Raw genomic sequence first — 24956 nt, forward strand, 5'->3', positions numbered from 1 at the left:
TTCTCAGTGCAGAAGTTCACTCTGGACTGGGCCGAGGGTTCAGAGAACCAAGACGTCAGTCTGCTGATCCTGCTTTCATTCAGGGAGCTGAACTTTATCAGAGATCATCGCTACAGTCTTCTTGAGCTGCTCCGTGTTTTCCATCCAACATTACAGAAGGTGGCAGCAGAGACGCTCGCTGTCTGTAAACTGTTGTTCATCTTTGACGGCCTGGATGAAAGCAGACTGTCATTGGACTTCACAAACAGGGAGGTTGTGTCTGCTGTCACACAGAAGTCATCGTTAAACACACTGTTCACAAACCTCATCAAGGGGAATCTGCTCCCCTCAGCTCTCATCTGGATCACTTCTCGACCTGCAGCAGCCAATCAGATCCCTCCTTCATGTGTTGACCGGTTTACAGAAGTACGAGGCTTCACTGACGCCCAGAAGGAGGAGTACTTCAGGAGGAGGTTCAGTGATGAAGATCTGTCCAGCAGAATCATCTCACACATCCAGACATCCAGGAGCCTCCACATCATGTGTCTGATCCCGGTCTTCTGCTGGATCACTGCCACAGTTCTGGAGCACATGATGAGCACAGAGCAGAGAGGAGAGCTGCCCAAGACCCTGACTGACATGTACTCACACTTCCTGCTGGTTCAGACAAAGAGGAAGAAGAACAAGTATCATCAGATGAGTCCACATGAGCTGACGGAGGCTGACAAGGAAATTATTCTGAAGCTGGGGAGGCTGGCGTTTGAACATCTGGAAGACGGAAACATCATGTTCTACCAAGAAGACCTGGAACGGTGTGGTCTGGATGTCACAGAGGCCTCGGTGTACTCAGGAGTTTGTACAGAGATCTTCAAAACAGAGTGTGTGATCTTCCAGAAAACAGTCTACTGCTTTGTTCATCTGAGCGTTCAGGAGTTTCTGGCTGCAGTCTACAAGTTCCACTGTTTCACCAACAGGAACACAACAGTACTGAGGACTTTTCTGGGACAAACGCATGTAGATTCAACTCTTGATGTTCTCCTAAATGAGGCAATGAGGAAATCCCTGAGAAGTAAGAACGGTCACCTGGATCTGTTTGTTCGCTTCCTTCATGGACTGTCTTTGGAGTCCAACCAGAGACTCTTAGGCCTGCTGGGTCAGACGGACAACAGTCCAAAAATGATCCAGAGAGTCATCAACAACCTGAAGAACATGAACAGTAAAGATATCTCTCCCGACAGAAGCATCAACATCTTCCACTGTCTGACGGAGATGAAGGACCTCTCAGTCCATCAGGAGATCCAAGAGTTCCTGAAGTCAGAGAACAGATCAGAGATGGAACTCTCTGTGTTCCACTGCTCTGCTCTGGCCTACATGCTGCAGATGTCTGAGGAGGTTCTGGATGAGTTGGACCTGAAGAAGTACAAGACAACAGATGAGGGACGAAGGAGACTGATTCCAGCTGTGAGGAACTGCAGGAAGGCAAAGTAAGTCCAGATGTGATGAGCATTATAAATCTGTTTCATGCACTATTTTAATCGATACTTAACAAAATCCTCATTAATCCTCAAATAGTGTTCCCCTGTTAATGTTCAGATGTAGTTTTTTTAAGTGAGGTGTTTTCAGCTTCGATGAGTTAAAAATGTTTTTGTAATCCAGAGAGAGACGTCTGGATAGATCACAGACTATAGACATCATGTCATCCCCTATATCAGAAGAGAAATGAAGGACTGAATTGCCTTTCCATCTTCTTTTAAATCTGTTTGTTTCATCTCTATGTTAAGGGTTCCAGTTGTCATGGAAGACCTTGGAAAGTGATTGAAAAGTTCTTTTAACTTTTTGTTTTTGGTTATACTTCAGTTTTCACTGTCTGCTGTGGGCATATCATTTTGTTGAAATAATTTATATAACCAATGAATGAATCGGCTCGCAAAAGGTATGACAGATGATAAGGGGTATGTTAAAGAAAAGAAAAATGTGTAATTTTGAGATTAAAGTCATTCAGGTACAACATTAATCTTCAATTTATCGGAATAAAGTCATATATTTTCGTGGCTAATGTTTTTATTTCAGTCTATAGTTACATCAGTAGAGCAGCGGCCACTTTTTTCAAAAAGGACAAATGTGGAGCATTGTGTGAAAGTATATTTTAAAGATTTCACTTTTAAGGAAATACTTCCATGTTTAGTCTGTAAAAAACAGTTTGACCAACATATCTGAATAGTTGAGTTGAGGCTTTGCTTATGCAGGTATGAAACAACACATTCTTTTGGTACTCTTACAGGGTTGGAAGTTAGCACCCGTCCCAAGCCAAATACGGGTCATTTTTTACAGTGATGGTTGAATTTGCTCAACCTGTCCTTCATGGTGGCAGGTGACTAAAGTAACAACAGAGTGTTTAGTGACAACAAACAGTGTTAACTTGATCCCCAGTCTCCTGCTTGTTCCACTCTGACTTGAAAAGAGTTACACATGAGGACGAAATTATTAGCCCCCCCATGAAAATTTCACTTTTATTTAAGTATTTCCCAAATGCTATTAAATAGAGCAAAGAATTTTTTACACAGCCTTTTTAAACATCCTAGTTTTATTTTGGATGCTTACATTATTTTACTTTGCACAGAGAAATGAAATTATATCACAAAAACCAAAAACCACCTGGGTCAAAATTATTAGCCCCCTTAAGAACTGACCTGTTAAATGAGCCATAGAACAAAACACTGTTGTGCAATGATGTGCATTACCTTTGTAATGCTCAAAGCTTGTAAAATCAAGTTAAAATTGAGTATTATCTACCAATTTACAAACAGTATAAAAAGGTCAGTTGGGATTGAGCTGTCACTTGAGAAAGCATCATGGCAGAAACAAAAGAAATCAGTTTGGACTTGAGAAAAAGAATTGTTGATGCACACAAAGCAGGAGAAGGATATTCAAAGTTATCACAGCGATTCCAAGTGTCAAGAACTGGAGTGAGAGGTATCCTCAAGAAATTCAAAGAGACCAACACAGTACAGAACAAGCCTGGCAGAGGTAGGAAGCAAAAGATGTCAAAGACTCTGGAGAGGAAACTAGTGAGAGATGTGTCTAAAGACCCCAGAACAACTGCCAAGACATTAGTGAACGACTTAGCCAGGTCAGGAGTTGTAGTCTCAAAGAAGACAGTCACTAGAGCTCTGCACAGGAATGGACTGCGAGGTTGCAGACCAAGAGAAACTCCACTTCTGTAGAAGAGACACCTTCAAGCCAGACTGAAGTAAGCTAAGGACAACCTGGAGAAAGATTATGCATACTGGAAGCATGTCATTTGGTCAGATGAGACAAAACTAGAGCTCTTTGGCCATAGAGACATTGCCTATGTTTGGAGAAAGAAGGGAGAGGCGTATAACCCAAAGAACACCATCCCCACAGTGAAACACGGTGGTGGGAGTATCATACTGTGGGGATGTTTCAGTGCGTCTGGAACTGGGAATCTCGTCAAAGTGGAAGGAATCATGAAGAAAGAAGGATATGTGAAGATTTTGAAAGAAAACCTCAAGCAGTCAGCAGCAAAACTGGGTCTGTGTCGTCGTCTGTTGTCTTCCAACACTTGGAATCGCTGTGATAACTTTGAATATCCTTCTCCTGCTTTGTGTGCATCAACAATTCTTTTTCTCAGGTCCAAACTGATTTCTTTTGTTTTTGCCATGATGCTTTCTCAAGTGACAGCTCAATCCCAACTGACCTTTTTATACTGTTTGTAAATTGGTAGATAATACTCAATTTTAACTTGATTTTACAAGCTTTGAGCATTACAAAGGTAATGCACATCATTGCACAACAGTGTTTTGTTCTATGGCTCATTTAAAAGGTCAGTTCTTAAGGGGGCTAATAATTTTGACCCAGGTAGTTTTTGGTTTTTGTGATATAATTTCATTTCTCTGTGCAAAGTAAAATAATGTAAGCATCCAAAATAAAACTAGGATGTTTAAAAAGGCTGTGTTAAAAATGCTTTGCTCTATTTAATAGCATTTGGGAAATACTTAAATAAAAGTGAAATTTTCATGGGGGGGCTAATAATTTTGTCCTCATGTGTAGGTAGTCAGGACCTGTCAAACTGTTTAATCATCAAGTATGAGATGTAAATATCAAACTTTTGTCTTCTAAGTAATGTTTTTCTATTACATGTCACAACAGACTTTCTGACTGTGGACTCTCAGAGACTCACTGTGACATCGTGGCCTCAGCTCTGAAGTCCAACCCCTCCCATCTCAGAGAGCTGGACCTGAGTGAGAACAACCTGCAGGATTCAGGAGTGAAGCTGCTGTGTGAGGGACTGCAGAGTCCAAACTGCAGACTGGAGACTCTGAGGTCAGATCACTGACTGTGTCAGTATTTGTGTAATTTCAATCCACATCCTCGATTGTTGCACATTTCAGGATTTATATATTATCAGTTCTGAATTCAAATCTTGGGATTTTTTTTCAAGCTGCTGAATTATGTAGAGATTTCAACAGAAATGTTCTTATTTCTATGGAAAGCAAAGTTAAACAACCTGCACATGAATCCTCTGGTTCTGTTAATAAATGAAATCACGAAGACGTTTGATTCAATAAGGCAAGGCAACTTTATTTAAATGGAACATTTCGACAACAAGGTATTTTAAAGTGTTTCACACAAGAAAAATGAATCATGACAGAGGCACTACACTCTTAATCAATAATATCTGATTTGATAAATGCACTAACATCACAAATCGGACAGCAGCCTGTTCTTCATCTGTCCACATGAACAGCTGGATAAATGTTGTGCTGATGAGTCAGGACAGAGTGATGTTAAGATACTCATCCAACCTGAACACATGAGTGGATTATAAATTAATTTGTTTTATTGTTTATTCTTAATTCAGATTAAGGGGTTGCAGTTTGTCAGAGATCAGCTGTTCTTCTCTGGCCTCAGCTCTGAAGTCCAACCCCTCCCATCTCAGAGAGCTGGACCTGAGTGAGAACAAGCTGCAGGATTCAGGAGTGAAGCTGCTGTGTGAGGGACTGCAGAGTCCAAACTGCAGACTGGAGACTCTGAGGTCAGATCACTGACTGTGTCAGTATTTGTGTAATTTCAATCCACATCCTTGATTGTTGCACATTTCAGTATTTATATATTTTCAGTATTTGTCTGAATTCAATTCTTGGAAATGTAATTTTAAGGAGATTTTTTTTTCAAGTTGCTGAATAATGTAGACATTTGATCTGAAAATGTTTTTATTACTATGGAAAGCAAAGTTGATGAAGCTGCAGATGAAGCCTTTGTTTCTGTTAATAAATGAAATCACAAAGACGTTTGATTCAATAAGGCAAGGCAACTTTATTTAAATGGGACATTTTGACAACAAGGTAATTTAAAGTGCTTCATACAAGAAAAATGAATCATGACAGAGGCACTACACTCTTATTCAATAATATCTGATTTGATAAATGTACTAACATCACCAATCTGACCGCAGCCTGTTCTTCATCTGTGCACACGAACAGCTGGATAAATGTTGTGCTGACATTTAAGATTAAGTGAATTAAAAGTCATTGAGAGAAAACTGAATTATTCAGGACAAAGTCATGTTGAGATATTCATCACAACCTGACCAAATGTGAGTGGAATATAAAATAATTTTCTTATCATTTATTGTTTATTCAGATTGAGTGCCTGCAGGTTGTCAGAGATCAGCTGTTCTTCTCTGGCCTCAGCTCTGAAGTCCAACCCCTCCCATCTCAGAGAGCTGGACCTGAGCTGGAGGCAGAACCTGCAGGATTCAGGAGTGAAGCTGCTGTGTGATTATCTGCAGAGTCCAAACTGCAGACTGGAGACTCTGAGGTCAGATCACTGACTGTGTCAGTATTTGTGTAATTTCAATCCACATCCTCGATTGTTGCACATTTCAGTATTTATATATTTTCAGTATTTGTCTGAATTCAATTCTTGGGAAATTTAATCTTAAGGAGACTTTTTTCAAGTTGCTGAATAATGTAGACATTTGATCTGAAAATGTTTTTATTACTATGGAAAGCTAAGTTGATGAAGCTGCAGATGAAGCCTCTGTTTCCTCTGTTTCTGTTAATAAATGAAATCACAAAGACGTTTGATTCAATAAGGCAAGGCAACTTTATTTAAATGGAACATTTTGACAACAAGGTATTTTAAAGTGCTTCACACAAGAAAAATGAATCATGACAGAGGCACTACACTCTTATTCAATAATATCTGATTTGATAAATGTACTAACATCACCAATCTGACAGCAGCCTGTTCTTCATCTGTGCACACGAACAGCTGGATAAATGTTGTGCTGACATTTAAGATTAAGTGAATTAAAAGTCATTGAGAGAAAACTGAATTATTCAGGACAAAGTGATGTCGAGATATTCATCACAACCTGACCACATGTGAGTGGAATATAAAATAATTTTCTTATCATTTATTCTTTATTCAGATTGAGTGACTGCAGTTTGTCAGAGATCAGCTGTTCTTCTCTGGCCTCAGCTCTGAAGTCCAACCCCTCCCATCTCAGAGAGCTGGACCTGAGTGAGAACAAGCTGCAGGATTCAGGAGTGAAGCTGCTGTGTGAGGGACTGCAGAGTCCAAACTGCAGACTGGAGACTCTGAGGTCAGATCACTGACTGTGTCAGTATTTGTGTAGTTTCAATCCACATCCTCGATTGTTGCACATTTCAGTATTTATATATTTTCAGTATTTGTCTGAATTCAATTCTTGGGAAAATTAATTTTAAGGAGTTTTTGTTTTTCAAGTTGCTGAATAATGTAGACATTTGATCTGAAAATGTTTTTATTACTATGAAAAGCAAAGTTGATGAAGCTGCAGATGAAGCCTCTGTTTCCTCTGTTTCTGTTAATAAATGAAATCACAAAGACGTTTGATTCAATAAGGCAAGGCAACTTTATTTACATGGAACATTTTGACAACAAGGTACCGTCAATTCCGGACTATAAGCCACTACTTTTTTCTCACACTTCGAGCACTGCGGCTTCTACTCCGGTGCGGCCAATGCATGGATTTTTCTTGGGGGACAATGAGCTTCTGCCGCAAAAACATTAGACCTCGTCACGTCGGATCTTAATATCTGTCATTTTGCGCTTCATGCACGCACCCTCATCATGGAAAACACACGGAGAAATACATATGATGTAGCTTTCAAGTTAAAGGCGATCGACCTGGCTGTCAAAGAAGCTAACAGAGCTGCTGCACGTTAAGATGACACTGACAGCGACAACAGAGACTGAGGAAGTGAGTAATGAAGTCATTCTGAGGCAGTGAATGGATGGACTTTTTCTTGTGAAATATATTACGGTCATCTTTTTCATCAGCCGTGTTACAGACACCGTCGGCTAGACTTCGTATTGTAACGGTTCATGTTGTAAAGTCAGTAGTTGATAATGTGTTCATAATTCCGATTGTGTGGAGAGTCAGTGAATGCACCAGCGAGAACGTGTTGAGTGGCTGTATGAGAGAACGCTGGGAGAGAGAGTTGGATTGTTACGGCAAGTTATGTGTTGCTCTCCGCTGTAAATGGCGTGGTCACGGCCGACAGTGATCGGGTTATTAAAAGTTATTATTTGAACGCTCTCGTCGTCCTTTAACGTCCGTACGGACGCTACAGTATTTGCGGATGTTACCGGTAGCCTACGTCTGTGTAAATAGCTCTTGTTATAGCGTGGACACCTGCGGCTTATAATCAAGTGCGGCTTATATATGTACAAATACATTTATTTACTTATTTTTAGCCGGTACAGCTTATATCCAGGTGCGCTCAATAGTACGGAATTTACGGTATTTTAAAGTGCTTCACACAAGAAAAATGAATCATGACAGAGGCACTACACTCTTATTCAATAATATCTGATTTGATAAATGTACTAACATCACCAATCTGACAGCAGCCTGTTCTTCATCTGTGCACGAACAGCTGGATAAATGTTGTGCTGACATTTAAGATTAAGTGAATTAAAAGTCATTGAGAGAAAACTGAATTATTCAGGACAAAGTGATGTTGAGATATTCATCACAATCTGACCACATGTGAGTGGAATATAAAATAATTTTCTTATCACTTATTCTTTATTCAGATTGAGTGCCTGCAGTTTGTCAGAGATCAGCTGTTCTTCTCTGGTCTCAGTTCTGAAGTCCAACCCCTCCCATCTCAGAGAGCTGGACTTGAACTACAACAAGCTGCAGGATTCAGGAGTGAAGCTGCTGTGTGAGGGACTGCGGAATCCAAACTGCAGACTGGAGACTCTGAGGTCAGATCACTGACTGTGTCAGTATTTGTGTAATTTCAATCCACATCCTCGATTGTTGCACATTTCAGTATTTATATATTTTCAGTATTTGTCTGAATTCAATTCTTGGGAAATTTAAATTTTAAGGAGATTTTTTTTTCAAGTTGCTGAATAGTGTAGACATTTGATCTGAAAATGTTTTTATTAATATGGAAAGCTAAGTTGATGAAGCTGCAGATGAAGCCTTTGTTTCCTCTGTTTCTGTTAATAAATGAAATCACAAAGACGTTTGATTCAATAAGGCAAGGCAACTTTATTTAAATGGAACATTTTGACAACAAGGTAATTTAAAGTGCTTCATATAAGAAAAATGAATCATGACAGAGGCACTACACTCTTATTCAATAATATCTGATTTGATAAATGCACTAACATCACAAATCTGACAGCAGCCTGTTTTTCATCTGTGCACACGAACAGCTGGATAAATGTTGTGCTGACATTTAAGATTAAGTGAATTAAAAGTCATTGAGAGAAAACTTAATTATTCAGGACAAAGTGATGTTGAGATATTCATCACAACCTGACCGCATGTGAGTGGAATATAAAATAATTTTCTTATCATTTATTCTTTATTCAGATTGTGGGGCTGCAGGTTGTCAGAGATCAGTGGTTCTTCTCTGGCCTCAGTTCTGAAGTCCAACCCCTCTCATCTCAGAGAGCTGGACCTGAGTGAGAACGAGCTGCAGGATTCAGACGTAAAGCTGCTGAGTGATCTTCAGAAGAGTCCAAACTATCGACTGGAAACTCTGAGGTCAGATATATATTTCTGTTGTTTTCTGTTGGAGAAATCCTTTTTTGCACCCTATTATACAAAGCGAGTTGATATTGTATATGCCGTGACACAAATGTCACTCTCTCTCTCTCCCCTCCGCTCTCTCCATCAGCTCACAGAGCTCCACCATCAAGAGAATGGACAGAATATTTCGAAAGCTGAAGAGGTTAAGGGTCCAGCGTAAGTTACCATTTCTATCTATCTATCTTTGACAATTAAATCGCTGTAAAAAAACATGATTTCTAAAACTTAGTTCATAGTTCAAAGTAGCGCCCTCTACAGACGTGTAGCTCCACTGTCTCCTTTCTGCTGCATGTGTGTCCTGGCTTCTTCAAACAGGTTCTTTATTTGATTAAACGTGTATTGATTTCACCCACTGCACCTTTACTCCCATTTGATGAAACAATAACATTTTGGGTAACCTGTGCGGTGTTTTGTGATATTATTGGATGGATGGATGGATGGAGAGATACTTTATTCATCCCCTGGGAGAAATTCAGGAATATCCCATAGCTCACACATAAAAGCTAAAACCCTGAACAAACAGTAAAGAAGACAATGTTAATTTTCAATTAAAGGCTGGAGGTTGTTTTTTTCCTTCTCTGAGGAGAGAGTCTCCAGAGAACTTTGTTAGAAATATAGTGAAGTACAAGTCACCATGAAGTGTTAAAACATCTGCCCCTTTTACACAGCCTGTTAAAGAGGGGACTGTTACACCTGGCTATCTGTGTGAAAGTCATGGAAGCCATGTTGTCTGAGTGTGTGGACGTTAAGCTCCCATAACTCACGTGAAATCACACTCAGACACCAATGTGAAACTATTCTTTGTTAAAGTATGAAGGTGAAGTAAGGGCGGAGCTTTGTTACAGCGCTGTGGAGGAATCTGATGACAGAGTCAGTGTATAACATGATTTTATGATTTCTTTAATCTGTTCACTTCTCTCATTAGATGGCGATGATCCTTGACAGAATGAGACTGATCAGGACGTTGGTGGTGCAGAGAGGAGCAGCTGTGTCCTGATGAACCACAGAGGACGAATCTTCACCATCTTGTACTTGGAGAAGTTTTTCATCAATTAATCATTATATGTATATGCTGAATCATAACAACTGTAATCTCAAATCGCATGACAAAAGATTCAAGGGCATAATATGCTAGCAGGATTTTTCCTCAATATTTCTCGCGTTCTGGTTGTCCACGCTTCCTTGCCACTGAGATGGGTCGGAGCTGGCCGTGTATGAAAGGACGTCACCGACCGATGGTAGAAGCTGAGCGTCAGGGACATCAGCTGTAATACAGCAGTGGACAAAAGCTTTAAAAGGAGGGTGGCTCTTAAAATCATTGTTCTTCTTTTAACCATGGTTTCCTGCAGGGAAATTTGCAGTCATAATTGCTGTGCACAAAAAGGGCTTCACAGGCAGGGATAGTGCTGCTTCTGTGAGTAAGATAACCCTGTAAATGCAGAAGCCTTGTGCACCTACTAGCTCAGGTAAGGAAATGTTATTACAGACTCGTGTGCCACTTTGTTTTTTGTTTTTTTGTAAATACTTTGTTTGCTCCATAGTTTATCATAGTGATTTGTTTGATTGATAACTCAGATTAATGTGTTGAATTAATTGCATTAATTTATTTAGATTGACCAATTTAAGTAAATAAAAGCCCAAGATAATTTAAACGTGAAGTCTGCAAAGCCCCATAATTGGTGCCCCGTGTGAGGCATTCTATAATCCAGCTTCATGGCATTGTTTCTGCAAAGTAATCCAGATTTTAATCCTGATGTAATTCTTCTAAAGAAATGCATTTCATTTGAAATAGAGCAATGACGCAATAGAGTCTGCTATACTACACTATATTGGGAATATTTACCTTCATACCAATGCTGTGTGAAGTCAGCAGAAGAGCAAAGAACAACATACTTGAAAACAAAAAATGTAATGGAGCCATTTAATTAAAGCCAAGCTGTAATACAGCAGTGGACAAAAGCTTTAAAAGGAGGGTGGCTCTTAAAATCACTGTTCTTCTGTTAACCATGGTTTCCTTCAGGGAAATTTGCAGTCATAATTGCTGTGCACAAAAAGGGCTTCACAGGCAGGGATAGTGCTGCTTCTGCGAGTAAGATAACCCTGTAAATGCATAAGCCTTGTGCACCTACTAGCTCAAGGAAATACATTTCTTTAGAAGAATTACTTCAGAATTAAAATCTGGATTACTTTGCAGAAACAATGCCACGACGCTGGTTTATAGAATGCCTCACGCGGGGCACCAATTATGGGGCTTTGCAGAACTCGCGTTAGCAAAAATTATGTTGGGCTTTTATTTACTTAAATTGGTAAATCTATATAAAGAATTATAATTAATTATTGATAGAAATTAACACAATTAATTTAACACATTAATCTGAGTTATCAATCAAACAAATCACTATGATAAACTAAGCTGCAGCAAACAACATTTACAAAAAAAACATGAATATTTCAGACACGAGTCTGTAATAACATTTCCTTACTTTGAAATAGAGAAACTCATTGTTTGTATACCGTTTATATTTTATATGATTATTAACAACTGTAATCTTAAAATGCTTTACAAAAGAGTAACGGGATGATTGTTAAGTGCAACAGATGGAGTAAACGTATGTATCATGTATGTGTCAACATTCTTCGTTGTAGTTGGTAAGCTAACAGTGGTAGCAGAGGACGGTCGCTGGCAAATGCAAAGTTCCACCACCGTTTGACGTGAAGAAGTCATACGAGAGATGGAAAAATTAAGTCAAAATTTGAGTGTTAGTTACTGACTTGGAGAAGAAGCAAGCATTGGTTGTAGCCTTGTTGCTAAACCCAAGAGCGAGGGATAGCGTGCTGGAAATCGCCGTGGAGGACTTGAATAAGGAGTAAACTGTGTTTTTAAAAAAGGAAAAAAATCAACTTTGTTTTCTCTCATGCTTTATTTTCTTTCATGCACCTTTGTAAAAAAAATATTTTATTTTTTATTCTCTATATTTGACATTTTTTAAATTCTATTTTAAGTATTGGTAATTGCTTCTCATATTTTACCATGTATATATATATATATATATATATATATATATATATATATATATATATATATATATACACTTTGTAATAACGGCCTGTCACAATTAGTGTTTAGTTTATTATCTCTCATTGCTGAGCGCACCTGAAAGCAGCATGCTCTTAACGCATCCACTGATTAATGCTGTGAGAGAGACATGTCCAGACAAGTTTTGGAGTTCACTCCAAGGGATGTATGTTTTCTTACGGACTTTTATTGATGTGTGCGTCCATGAGAGAAGTGGGTTGGTTGTTGCTCAAGTCCTTTATTGTTAATAGTAAGATGACTGTTTAGTTTCAAAGTGCTTGCTAATGGTCTTTATTTGTTCTTCTTGTTGTAGAACCACACACATATACAAACATATACCAACGACAGAGATAAATTCAGTCTCAACAGGCGATGGAAAAGCCTCCTTGTTTTTCACTGTAATGCACATCTTAATTTTATATTAACGGATTGAACATACTGGATTCTCTACCCTTTTTTTCTCACTCACATCCTGCATTGAAAATAGTGTCCTTACCTGACACCCTGAGGTGATTGCTGCCACCTTTTTTTTGGATCCTTTATTACCTCTCGTACATACTTGTTATTTTAGCCTTGTTTTTTCTTTCACACCAAGACAAATTCCTCATATATGTAAATGTACTTGGCAATAAAACCGATTCTGACAGTACGATGCATACAGATCACAAGGGAAAATAGCGTTCTGATTGTGGATTACATTGTCCAGTTTGAACGTAAACTGGTTCAAGTTTGAACGTAACGCCTGTTGAAAGGTCCCAGATGATTCACCTCACCACACCACACTGAAGCGAGGGAGACTGCTCATCGTCAACAGCTGAAAGCTCGGCTGACACTTTGACCCCCTCACAGGAGAATTTTCACTCAAGCTGAGTTCAGGCTGAATTTAGCTAATCACGAAAGTCATATTTTAACATTTATAAACCTTATCATAAAAAGTTGATATGTATTATATGCATAATGTGTACTTATAACATTGTAAGAAGTGTTATATTATTATGTGTTAGAATAGTTGGCGGTCATAAAACCACTTGTGTAAGTGCAGGCTGTAAATCTTATTGGGGGTCATGGACTGCTCACATAGTGGGGTGCGTAGAAGTCCCCTGTTAGAGGTAAGGGAGTGTCCTGCAGCTGCATGAGAAACACACAGATAACCATATATGTCTTGTTTTTGCTACATTATTTTTGACGTAACCCAAAATGTATATTGAAATTTTCATGACGAAAATGTTGAGAGTCATAGTATATAGGAGGGAAGCACAGGCTTTTCTCTGGGTCGGTCTTCCTTTGTGGGACTTGACTTTTGATCTACACTTGTTCTGCACCTGTGATCAGCTGACTTATATTCTCTTTTATTGAGCTTTAGTCACTCACTGTGAGAATAGCACTCTTTTGTAGGATTTGTATTATTGTGTAATCTCTGTGTTTAATCAATTGTGTTATTATAAAATAAAAGGAAACCTTCCATTGTAAGGACTTTCCAACAAAAACACTTTTCCTTTTAGATCTTATATTTTCTTCTTGTTGGACCACGACGGACCAAAGGGATAGAAGACTAAGGTAAGAAGCTTTTTGTCCCCATTGTTCCAAAACCAGAGAGGAAAACATAGACTGGGGAGGGACACTCCGCTTTAAAGTGGTTAGGACCCACTAGGGTGTGAGAGACCCAAGGAGGCCTTTCCAGTATTAACAGCCTATGATCTGACCATAGAGGGGAATGACTTCAAAACTGTAATAACTCAATAACTTTAAAGGTATAAAAGCTGAATAAACTGTGTATTTCTTTAACCGCTCCTAATAACCAATAGTGATGTTCTAGTTCAAGGCAGCAGCGATATCTTTATGAAAGGCAGTTATTGGTCCTCCTGATGAGATTCACACTCGGCCCAGACCAAGCAATCAAAGTGAGGCAGGGTCGAGGTTTCAAGCTCAAGTAGTAAATAAGAGCAACAAACTAGGATATTAAAATAATTCCTAAAAATGCCAACTGCTTAGCCGAGATCCCCGCACTCTCGCAACACGCCCAGTGATATCACTGAGAGGTAAGATCTGAACCAATTCAGGACATCACCTTTAATGCTAGCACACATGTTGAGGCGAAATAAAAGAATATGGTGATTAAATGCAGCAGTCAAATCTAACAGCAGAGTTCCAGGAATAGACAGTTGAGACGAGATCATTGAAGGTGACCGTGCTGTGGTGTGATTTAAAAACAAAAACCAGAAACTTCTGAAATGCAATTAAAATCAAGATGCAACTTAAACTGCTCTGAAACCACTTTCACTACAACTTTGGACAAAGGAAGTTTAAGGATGGGTCGAAAGCTGGAGGGAGCACAAGGGTCATGGTCATGGTTTTTGGTGCGAGGAGTTAAATTAAACAGTGTCAAAAATGTCTTTCAGTAGTATGGGAGGACGAGGGTCTCTTTCGTTGGACGACCTTAGATAATCCAGAAAGTGACACCAGCTCAAACTGCTCAAAGACAGTTTAGCATGCAGGAGAGACGGCTGGATCTGAGGTGGAGTTAGAAGGCAAGGCAAGTTTATTTATAGCACGTTTCAACAACAAGGCAATTCAAAGTGCTGGTGAAGGTGAAGACCTGATGGCAGAAACTCTCTCAATGAAATGTGCATGATTTATTTATTTATTTTTGCATGGAGTGGGTGATGGCTTTGTTCTGTGTCCTTGATTAAAGAAGTTATTCATTTGAACCCCCTGTTTGAGTTTCTTTTCAATAAAAGAAAACACTTTGTCATTATAAAAAAAAAGATTTAGAGTTCAATATTTTGATTTTAAGAGACACAATGCAGTGTTCAGGCTAAGAGAGAAGTTTTAGAAACATATCTCTGAAATACAATCAGAGCTCACACACACACACAGACAAGGGGCATTTCTCAAACTAACCCTGCCCCTCTGTGGAAGAGGGCCCTGTCAGAAGTCACACTCACAGCTGAATGAAGTCTCCATCAAGGTGCAGGTAGAAATACAGCGGCCTGCTTTGGGATAAACGTCACTATCAGGCGGAAACAGGAACTCTGTGTTACCATGGTTAATCAGTGGCACCTTGGCTGAACGGCAAGAAAGTAAAGTGAAAGTCAGTTCGGACATTTTGTCGACAGAAGTACGCAGATAACTGAAGGGTATGTGAGGTGAGTGTTTGTTCAGGTTTTATATTTTCTCTTCTGTAGTTGCAGTTTTCTCCCTGTGAACTTATAGAGAGTTTATCATGAAGTCGCAGTTTAGATTAATATGACTGCTTCTTCCTGTTTGTTTCTGTGTAGGTGTGTGTGTGTGTGTGTGTCCGGGGGGCTGAAGTCCGGGGTGTGGCGTCAGTTCAAACGGTTTTTTCCCTCTTGTTGTGTGTTGATCTCAGAATGTTTCTGTTTTTCCTCTCAGAACGACTTCAGATCAGAACATGGACGAGGAGGACAGAGCAGTGTCTGCTGTATCGCACTATCTGTCTTGTTGTTGCTGTTGTTTGAGCAGACAGAGAGCAGAGTCTACTGAGCCTCTGATGAGTGATCAGTCCACAGATGATCCTCTAAACTTCAGTAATGAACCTGCACCCTCAGACACAAAGTAAGCCTCCAGACTTAAGAGACTAACCTGGAAGCCTTCTCATTATCCACAGCTGTAGCCTTCTTCAAATGTACAGCTCCTTTTACAGCACTGTTATCAGAGAGCTATGAAAGATTCATGTCATATAAATATAAAACTTGTTGTTTTGCAGCGTTCAGTCAAGCACACAGAGAGCAGAGTCTCTGAAGAGTGATCAGTGCAAGGATGATCCACCATTGTTCAGTAATGAACCTGAACCCTCAGACATAAAGTAAGAAAACTTACCAATTCATTTTCACTTAAGATTCAATTTCTACTCTTATCAATTCACTACCTTAAACTTTATGATTCATTGAGAAATCGTTTGGGAAAAAAAAAAATCCTCATTATTCCTGTCAGCCATATTTCCTCTTGTCACATGTTCTGGCCCAGTGTGTTAACAATGACATAAAGATAGACATGGTCCATCGTGGATGTGAAACAAACAGCACCACCTGCTGGATGAGGGCAAGAAGTACAACTAAAGTTTTGTTTCTGCCTTTGTATTCCTTTTTATTTAGTGTGTGAATAAGGTGAACTTTGCTTTTAGACATTCTTGTATCATGTTTAGTGGAGATGCTTTGCTGTTACTTGATTTAATTGAGAAATTGGAATATATAAGAAAGTATTATATATATTATAAAACCTTTGAAAAAGGACGCAGATCATGGAAGTTGGTACTGCAGTAATTTGCCTTAAACAACTCTGAACAATGTTGAACCCAGTGGTGAACTCCAAACATGAGGTCGATGCTGTAAAATGATCAAAGTGAAGTAGCCTGGTAGTTTACATAGCCTACCTTCTATTTTAATTCCAACCTTGTTGTAACGGGCAGTGTATGGACCCAATTGCAGCACGACAGGAAACTGGCATATAAAGTCACACACACTTCAGCCCAGAAAACAGGCAAACAAGAACAGGAAGAGGCTAAAGCAATAGTCGTGGTTGGAGACAGAAGGCTCAGGTAATTACCGGGGTTTTGACGGAGAAGGTGTGTCCAAGGTGTATGAAAGGGTAAAGGATACAATAAAGGGGTGGGAGCAATCACCTCAGGGTGTCGGGTCAGAACACTATTTTCGATGCAGGGTGTGAGTGAGAAAAATGGTTGGAGAATCCAGTATGGTCAAGCCGTTTATAAAGTTCAGATGAATGTTACAGTCAAACATAAGGATGAGGCATTTCCTTTGCTGTTGAAACTGAACTTATCTATTTTGAGATTGTCTCCATCTTTTGCGACTGAGCAATTCGGTTTCTGGGTAGACAACTTGTGAGAGGGAGGAGTCAGGCCGCCCCATCAACAAGGAGTTTGGTGTGACAGGATCTGGGTCTGCTATATCTATTGAAACATAGCCCAAGCGCCTGGAGTTGAGGATGCTCTCTACTTCGATAAGAACAGTCTTTAACACCTCCTCTGATACATGCTGAGCACCTAAGGTGGTGCAGAAGGCAGTCTTCACTGATCGAACTTCTCGTTCCCAAGACCCGCTAAAGTGTGGAGCATTTGGGGGATTGAAACGGAACCGGATTTGTTCCACTGCCAGCTGGTCTCGAAGGGTAGGTTCCATGGCCTTGAATGCTTCATGCAGTTCCCTACTGCCTCCCTTAAAGTTAGTGCCTTGATCTGACAGGAGCTCAAAAGGTCTTCCTCTGCAACCAATGAATCAGGACAGAATCTGCATCCATATTGGCCAAAAGGTCGAGGTGCACTGCAGCAGTGGTAAGAGACTTGTACACTATACCCCACCTTTTCTCGGTGCACCTACCTATCTTGACGAGCATTGGTCCAAAACAGTCCATTAAGGTTGAATAAAATGCAGGTCGGAAGAGTCTTAACATGTGTGTTGCTGTATGTTTGTTTGTTGCTGTGTGTCTTTCTAATGGACCTTGAGTCTTTCAATAAAGAATTATTACACTTGAGGGAGGCAAATTTGCCATTTTTGGGACCTCTGGTTGGCCTATCCATTTCCTGCATTCAGGACAGTTGTGTTGGTGTCTTCTAATGGTCTCTCTAACGCTTAATATTCAATATTTTCTGCAAAGCTGAGCAAGGACTCTTTCAGCTCCAAGGTGCTTCAACTGATTGTTGAAGTGCTGAATCAGGAGCTTTGTGACAGGGTGAGAGGGAACTAGAAGTACCGGGTGCAGCAGCTCTGGCTTTCACACCTGCGGAGCCTGCCACTTTATACTGGCAGGATGTGCAGGTAAGGCACTGAGTGTGATTGACACTTTAAATTTTCTTGTGCTACAATAGTACTTAACTGGCTTCACTCAGACTCCTGCCAGTATAAAGTGTGTGTGTATATATATATATATAATCTCTGAAAGTTGGCTCTAAGGTCATCTGGCAACTTTGACAAGAGACGAGAGACGTGCGAGCCAAACTGTAACTCTTTCTGTCCCTGGCCTCCCAACTGATGTAACATGCCGACAAGAGCACGGACTTGGAGAGCAAATGACTTAAATGATCTGATGTCACCACTCTTGATTTTGGGTCCATCCATGAAATTGGAGATCCGCTTTAATGCTAGTTGTTGAGGAATATATGAATCAGCGATGAGCACAGCATCTTCCAGTTTCAACTCAACTCAACTTTATTTATAAAGCACTTTAAACAGCCGTAGCTGTGACAAAGTGCTGTACATAATATACATACATTCAAGTGATCTGTCAATGTGTGGAAGTTGAAGTGCTCCGAAGCACCTGCTGGATGAATATTGTCCAACGCAAGTTTCAACCACGCAAACTCTCTTGGGTTATTGTGCAGAAAATCAGGAATGGTTGGCTTAGGGCCACTGTAAGTGTCTACCTGAGGGTGTCTACCAAAATGGGGTGGGACATGGAAATCTTCAACAGGAGTCCGTTGATCATACGAATAGTGGCAAAGATCATCTGGATGTTGTCTGACATCATGTTGGTTCCAATCAGTGTAAGGCAAATAGCGATCTTCAGGAAAACTTACGAGGATACTGCCTGCTATCTTGCAAATAGAAGCTATCTTCATGATCGGCTCTCATGAAATATTGTCGACGATGAGCAGACGGCTGACTGTAACTTTCCCCATAGCTGCGATTAATAGGGTGTTCCCTGTTATCGTGTCTCTAGTAGAATAACAAATATGGTGAGCAGTAGCCATTGTCAGGTTGACTGTAGGAAGCTCCATACTTGGGATGGTACCTATCGTCACAAAAGTAGAAATTGTCTTTGCAACGAGAGGGTTAATCTGTTCTGGGATTCTCATTGTCCTCAAGCTGACTAGGACTAGCTCCTTGAGAGAGGTGGTGTTTGCTAACAGGCTGACAATTGACAGTTCCCGGCGGGGGGAAGTCGTTAACCTCTTTATGATGCAACAGTGACTGTTCCTCTACATTTGAGTACAGAGGTGGAGGAGGCTTTCTTTCCTCTGGAGGGATATCGTAGTTACTTGGAGAGGACTCACCTGATGAATGCTGGTGAACTCCTTGCTGACTGTGTAATCCAGCTTTCTTTAGACTGTCACTGAGGTCCACGATAAGGTTACGTTGGCTGCCTTGTGAGGTTGGACACTCACTCATGTTAATGTGGGTCCTGTTGACCACTTAATGGCTTCAGCTTACTTGTGGATGCTGGTGTGGATGTTGTCTCATCCATACAGCAACTACGCCTGGCCGTGTTAGTTTGTGGAGCCAGTACAGGGGAGCTATAGATTATGTCAGTTAGGCGTTGAACATCCTTTCGCAGTTGATCATTTTCCTCCCTCATGCTACGAATAAAGCTCAGAACATCAGCAGAGGTAGCCGTTCCGGCCTGCTCATCAACACGTAGGGGCTGCCAAACAGGGTAACCAACCTCATAATCTTGAACATGTGATGGCAGGTGGCTGTGTCTTCGTGGACAATTTTCATCACTTTTGTGCTCTCTCTCCTATGACCTGAACATCTTTGCCTGAAGTTGTTGCTTGGGGCTCGAAGGACCAAAAATTCGATGTTCAAGCTGTTTATATGAATTTCAGATGAGCAATACAGAAAGAACATAGGGATGAGGCATTTGTTTGCTATTGAAACTGAACTGAGTTGGTGTGCGCGTGAATGTGGTTCTACAACAAAGAAGAAAAGAAAAGATTAGGATTGTTAATTATAGAAATTCCAGAATACTTAGAACTATTGAGAATACCAAAACATAGCATTCAATTCAGTCTTGTACCTGACAATAAGCTAGGCTGCACATACTACTGCCATTAATTGGCTAGCAATTAGCATATATTTAAAATAAATAACCTCAAGCACTTTGAAATTTAACATAGTTTCATTAGAAATACAAGACTTCAGAAACAATCGACTCACTTGTCATGGGCATGGGCACATCAATAAAAAGTCTGTCAAAAAGCATAAATCCCTTCCATCGAACTCCAAAATTGTCAAATTGCCAGCATGGTTGGTACCAGGAGATCATTCCAAGGGGAAACGCTGGAAAGACAAGCATGAATGTGATGACGATCTGGCAATGAAAATGTTTGGAGCAGCAGCTTATCCATCCATCCATCCATCCAGGCCAGGTCGCGGTGGCAGCAGTCTAAGCCCAGACTTCCCTCGCCCCAGACACTTCCTCCAGCTCTTCTGATGGGACCCCAAGGTGTTCCCAGGCCAGCCAAGAGATATGGTCTCTCCAGTGTGTCCTGGGTCTACCCCGACGCCTCCTCCCAGAGGGACATGCCTGGAAAACCTTCCTAGGGAGGCGACCAAGCTCCTCACCCTATCTCTAAGGGTGCGCCCAGCCACCTTACAGAGGAAGCCCATTCGGCTACTTGTATCCGGGATGTCGTTCTGTCGGTCATGACCCAAAGCTCATGACCATAGGTGAGGGTAGGAACGAAGATCGACGGGTAAATCGAGAGCCTCGCCTTTCGGCTTTGCTCCTTCTTCACCACAACGGACCGATACAACGACCACATGGCTGAGGACAAGCCACCTTTTTCCGATCTACACTACACGTTTGGGCCAGTTGTGTCTGACAAGCTTCCACCCCCGGCAGCGCATACAACTCACCACCTGTTGGTGATCAGTTGACAGCTCAGCCCCTCTCTTAACCCAAGTGTCTGAGACATTTTGCTTGAGGTCAGATGACACGACCACAAAGTCTATTATAGGCCTCCGGCCTAGGGTGTCCTGGTGCCACGTGGACTTATGGACGTCCCTGTGCCTTATGGACAAACTGTGACTGGCACAGAAGTCCAATAACATAGCACCACTCTGGTTCAGATCAGGGAGGCTGTTCATCCAATCACCCCCCTCCAAGTCTCACTGTCATTGCCCACGTGAGCGTTGAAGTCCCCCAGTAGAAGAATGGAGTCCCCAGTCGGAGCACTGTCCAGCACCCCTCCCAGGGACTCCAAGAAATCCGGGTACTCTGCACTGCTGTTCGGTCCATAGGCCGAGATGACATTGAGAGACCTGTCACCTTCCCGAAGGCGTTCACCGGGGTAAACTCCAACACCTGGCAACTGAGCTGTAGGGCTGAAAGCAAGCACCCGCTGCCTCTCATTGCGGCAACTCCAGAAAAGCTAAGTGTCCAGCCCCTCTCAAGGAGCTGGCTTCCAGAGCCCAAGCAGTGCGTGGAGCTGAGTCTAGCTGGTACCTCTCAACCTCCCACACAAGTTCAGGCTCCTTCCCCCTCAGTGAGGTGACATTCCATGTCCCAAAAGCCAGAAGCGTTCAAGCCGTCAAAAATGGTGGCAAAGAGGCGGAAGGAAAAAGAAAAGAGAAAAATAATTGTTCGGGTTACAATAGGGTCCTTCGCACTGGTCAGTGCTTTGGTCCCTAAATAATCGTAAGGGTTTGAATAGGGTTCTTCACACTGGTCAGTGCTTCGGTCCCTAATAAAACTAAAAATTAATTCTTAACACTGAAATTAACAAAACATTCTTTTATTGCACTGTTATCAGAGAGCTGTTAAAAATTCATGTCGCATAAATGTAAAACTTGTTTGTTTGCAGATTTGAGCAGAGCAGACAGAGAGCAGAGTCTCCTGAACCCAGTTGTGTGTCTCTGAAGAGTGATCTGTCCAAAGATTATCCTCTAAACTTCAGTAAAGAACCTGGACCTTCAGACATAAAGTAAGCCTTCAGTCCTGACTAAAGAGACTAACCTAAAACCCTTCTTAATGTCAGATGCTGTAGCCCTCTATGACTTTACAGCTCCTTTAATAGCATTGTCATCAGAGAGCTATTAAAGACTCACGTCACATAAATATAAAACTTGTTGTTTTTGCAGATTTGAGCAGAGCAGACAGAGAGCAGAGTCTCCTGAACCCAGTTGTTTGTCTCTGAAGAGTGATCAGTCCAAAGATTATCCTCTAAACTTCAGTAAAGAACCTGGACCTTCAGACATAAAGTAAGCCTTCAGTCCTGACTAAAGACACTAACCTAAAACCCTTCTTAATGTCAGATGCTGTAGCCCTCTATGACTTTACAGCTCCTTTAATAGCATTGTCATCAGAGAGCTATTAAAGACTCACGTCACATAAATATAAAACTTGTTTGTTTGCAGATTTGAGCAGAGCAGACAGAGAGCAGAGTCTCCTGAACCCAGTTGTGTGTCTCTGAAGAGTGATCAGTCCAAAGATTATCCTCTAAACTTCCGTGAAGAACCTGGACCTTCAGACATAAAGTAAGAAAACTTAACAATTCATTTTCATTTAGAATCAATTTCTACTCTAATCCAGCCTCTAGCTTAAACTTTCTGATTTATAGAGAAATAATATGACCATTAAACAAACATCCTCATTATTCCTGTTAGCCATATGTCCCCTTGTAAAGCTGTAATCTAATCTAAGAGGACTCTTTGAATCTTTGAACCTGCTCGTTATCCTCCTGCTTTTTATTAGCATGTTTATTACTCAGCAAGTCTTTCTCATCATGATCTTATATGATGCAGTGTGGTCATATGAAAGAAGGTATTTGAGAAACCAGCAAGCTAAAGGAAAAGGCTGAGTGACAGGAAAAGTGTAGAGAAGATGATAAACTGAGTCTTTACCTCAGCTGATGCAAAATTCTTTAGGTGGGACTTTATTAAGAGCCTTAAAGACCTTCTTGCTCTAAAGCCATCCACAGCTTTACAGAGCTTTGCTTCACATCCTTCCTCTGATTGTGATTTTCAAACTGGAGAGATGTTGATTGTCAGAGCTACAGATAAAAACAATTGCCTAACAAAGATTTGAAGCAGTAAATGAAAGGTTGAGATTGCTGAAATTGTCATCACTATCATTGCATGCTGGAGGGGCCCACCAACAGTGAGATTAAATAGTACAGTTCAGTCCACTACCTGAAGGTTAAGTTATTTAGGGGAAATAAGTCGATTTACTTCTTTTTGTAGCTGTCCCCCAGCCGTATAGATGGTCTGGCTCTCAAACTGATGTTTCACAGATTTTATTGAAGTGGTTCTTTTAAATTCCATTTCTCTTGAAAACACTGTGTAAACACCTTGCAACACCTTAAGAACTGAAAAGGAGTAATAAAGAAAATATTACGATACATGTATTAACTTAACCTTTTAAATGTTCAAATGTATACAATTATGACCATGACATTGTAATTTTAACCTTTAGGAGTGAATGTAAATTAAACTCGTTTTTATACTTCCATGAATTGCACTGTTTCCCTTTTTAATGAATAACACATTCATGCACAATCATTTTCAAATGAAATATAAAATCACCCTTATTGATTTACAAGATCTGACTAACACACGCACTCACACGTTAACCCCGATCTATTACAATTATTAGCTGCAGCATCTTTGCTAGTCCACGTTTAACAAAAGTTAACCAAACTCCAAAACACACTTATTAAGTAACTCTTTATTAATTTTCATGCGAAACAAAACAAGTACAAACCTCGTGCCTCAAACAGCGGAGCGCTTAATCAAAGAATCACCTTAAGTTTTAGCCTTTATCTCACAAGTGTAAACAATTTAACAGACTTCATGTTTCCTTCAAAATAAAAGCATCCATTTTTTTTGCACCACAAACAGGAAGTTATCCCTAAACCTTAAGAATCACATTTCCAAATAAAATACACATGAACTGCAGATAAATGAGTCGGTTACACTTTTTGTGCCCTTATTGTAGAGTAGGATAGTAGGACTTCAGCCTCCGTACATGGGGCTTATCACTAACTGCGCCCCAAGTTATTTTCATTTAATAAAATTTTTCTACATAGTACTAGATCACAACTGAAGACATTTAAGGATACCTTTCCCATAGAACAGGACAGCTCTTATTAAAAAAAACAAATGAACGACAAGATTCCTTTAATTGTTTGTATTTGTCTGACCTCCATAGTTCAGTTTGTTTGACTCGTGTGAGTGGTCCAGTCCATGGCAATGGAGGCATGGATGGAAGAGGTGGGCTGAGGGATGGTACTATTGTGAGTGCACAAGTAAAGCACGGGAACACAACATGAACATTAGGTATAATTTGAGTGTCTTACTAAATGACTCAAAATAAGCCACAAAGCCAGTAAAGTAGCAACGGGGTAGACCCAGGACACGCTGGAGAGACTATGTCTCTCGGCTGGCTTGGGAACGCCTCGGGGTCCCACGGAAGAGCTGTAGGAGGTGTCTGGGGTGAGAGAAGTCTGGGGGTCTCTGCTTCGACTCCATCGCGAACCGGCCCCGGATAAGCGGCAGAAAATGGATGGATGGATGGATGGTCAGAAAAGTAGCCATCATAGCCTCTGTGTTGTTCTCCTATTTGTGGACACGAACATAACCGCACGTTTTTTGTAAAGTCCGCCTGTCTTGTAAAGATAGATACTTTAGTGATCCAGAGGGAAATTCAAATTAAACTAATTGAGCTTCATGATCACGTAAAGTCATGCATGTGTTGTGTCACAACGTTATGCAGAAGAGGTAACAGTGTTCAAGCCTCATTAGTCCTGGACTAGTGTGAGTGCAGGCCAGTGGGGGAATTGGTAGGGGGGCAGCTGTTGGAGCGACTGAGCCTAGTGTGAGTGTGTCATACTGCTGATCCACCACAATGCAATTCAAAATGTTTCACCACGTCTACCCTCAGGTCAAAGGCTGACAAACCCAAGCTCATCTGTCTGAAGTGACAGTAAAACATTCAATGACAGTATCAGACTCTTAGATTCTTTGACTGTGATGAAGCTGCACCCGGCGTTCAGTGATTTAATGAAAAGAAAAACTATCTCTT

At 40.7% G+C, this 24956-nt stretch overlaps 1 protein-coding gene across 1 annotated transcript in view; it reads left to right on the top strand.

Annotated features, from left to right (window-relative positions):
• The window catches only part of LOC306819986 (uncharacterized protein), a gene marked incomplete at its 3' end in the record, with an annotated part of 55480 nt that overhangs the window by 11194 nt on the left and 19330 nt on the right, over positions 1-24956 (top strand). Inside the window, exons 11-14 of the mRNA XM_079337612.1 lie at positions 15904-16002; positions 21739-21858; positions 22016-22135; positions 22292-22411. Of these exons, the coding sequence (XP_079193738.1) occupies positions 15904-16002; positions 21739-21858; positions 22016-22135; positions 22292-22411 (459 nt within the window). The remainder of the gene's footprint in view (positions 1-15903; positions 16003-21738; positions 21859-22015; positions 22136-22291; positions 22412-24956) is intronic.

This window comes from Symphodus melops (genome assembly GCF_947650265.1).
Source record: "Symphodus melops genome assembly, chromosome: 2".
In the NCBI taxonomy this organism is placed as follows: Eukaryota; Metazoa; Chordata; class Actinopteri; order Labriformes; family Labridae; genus Symphodus; species Symphodus melops.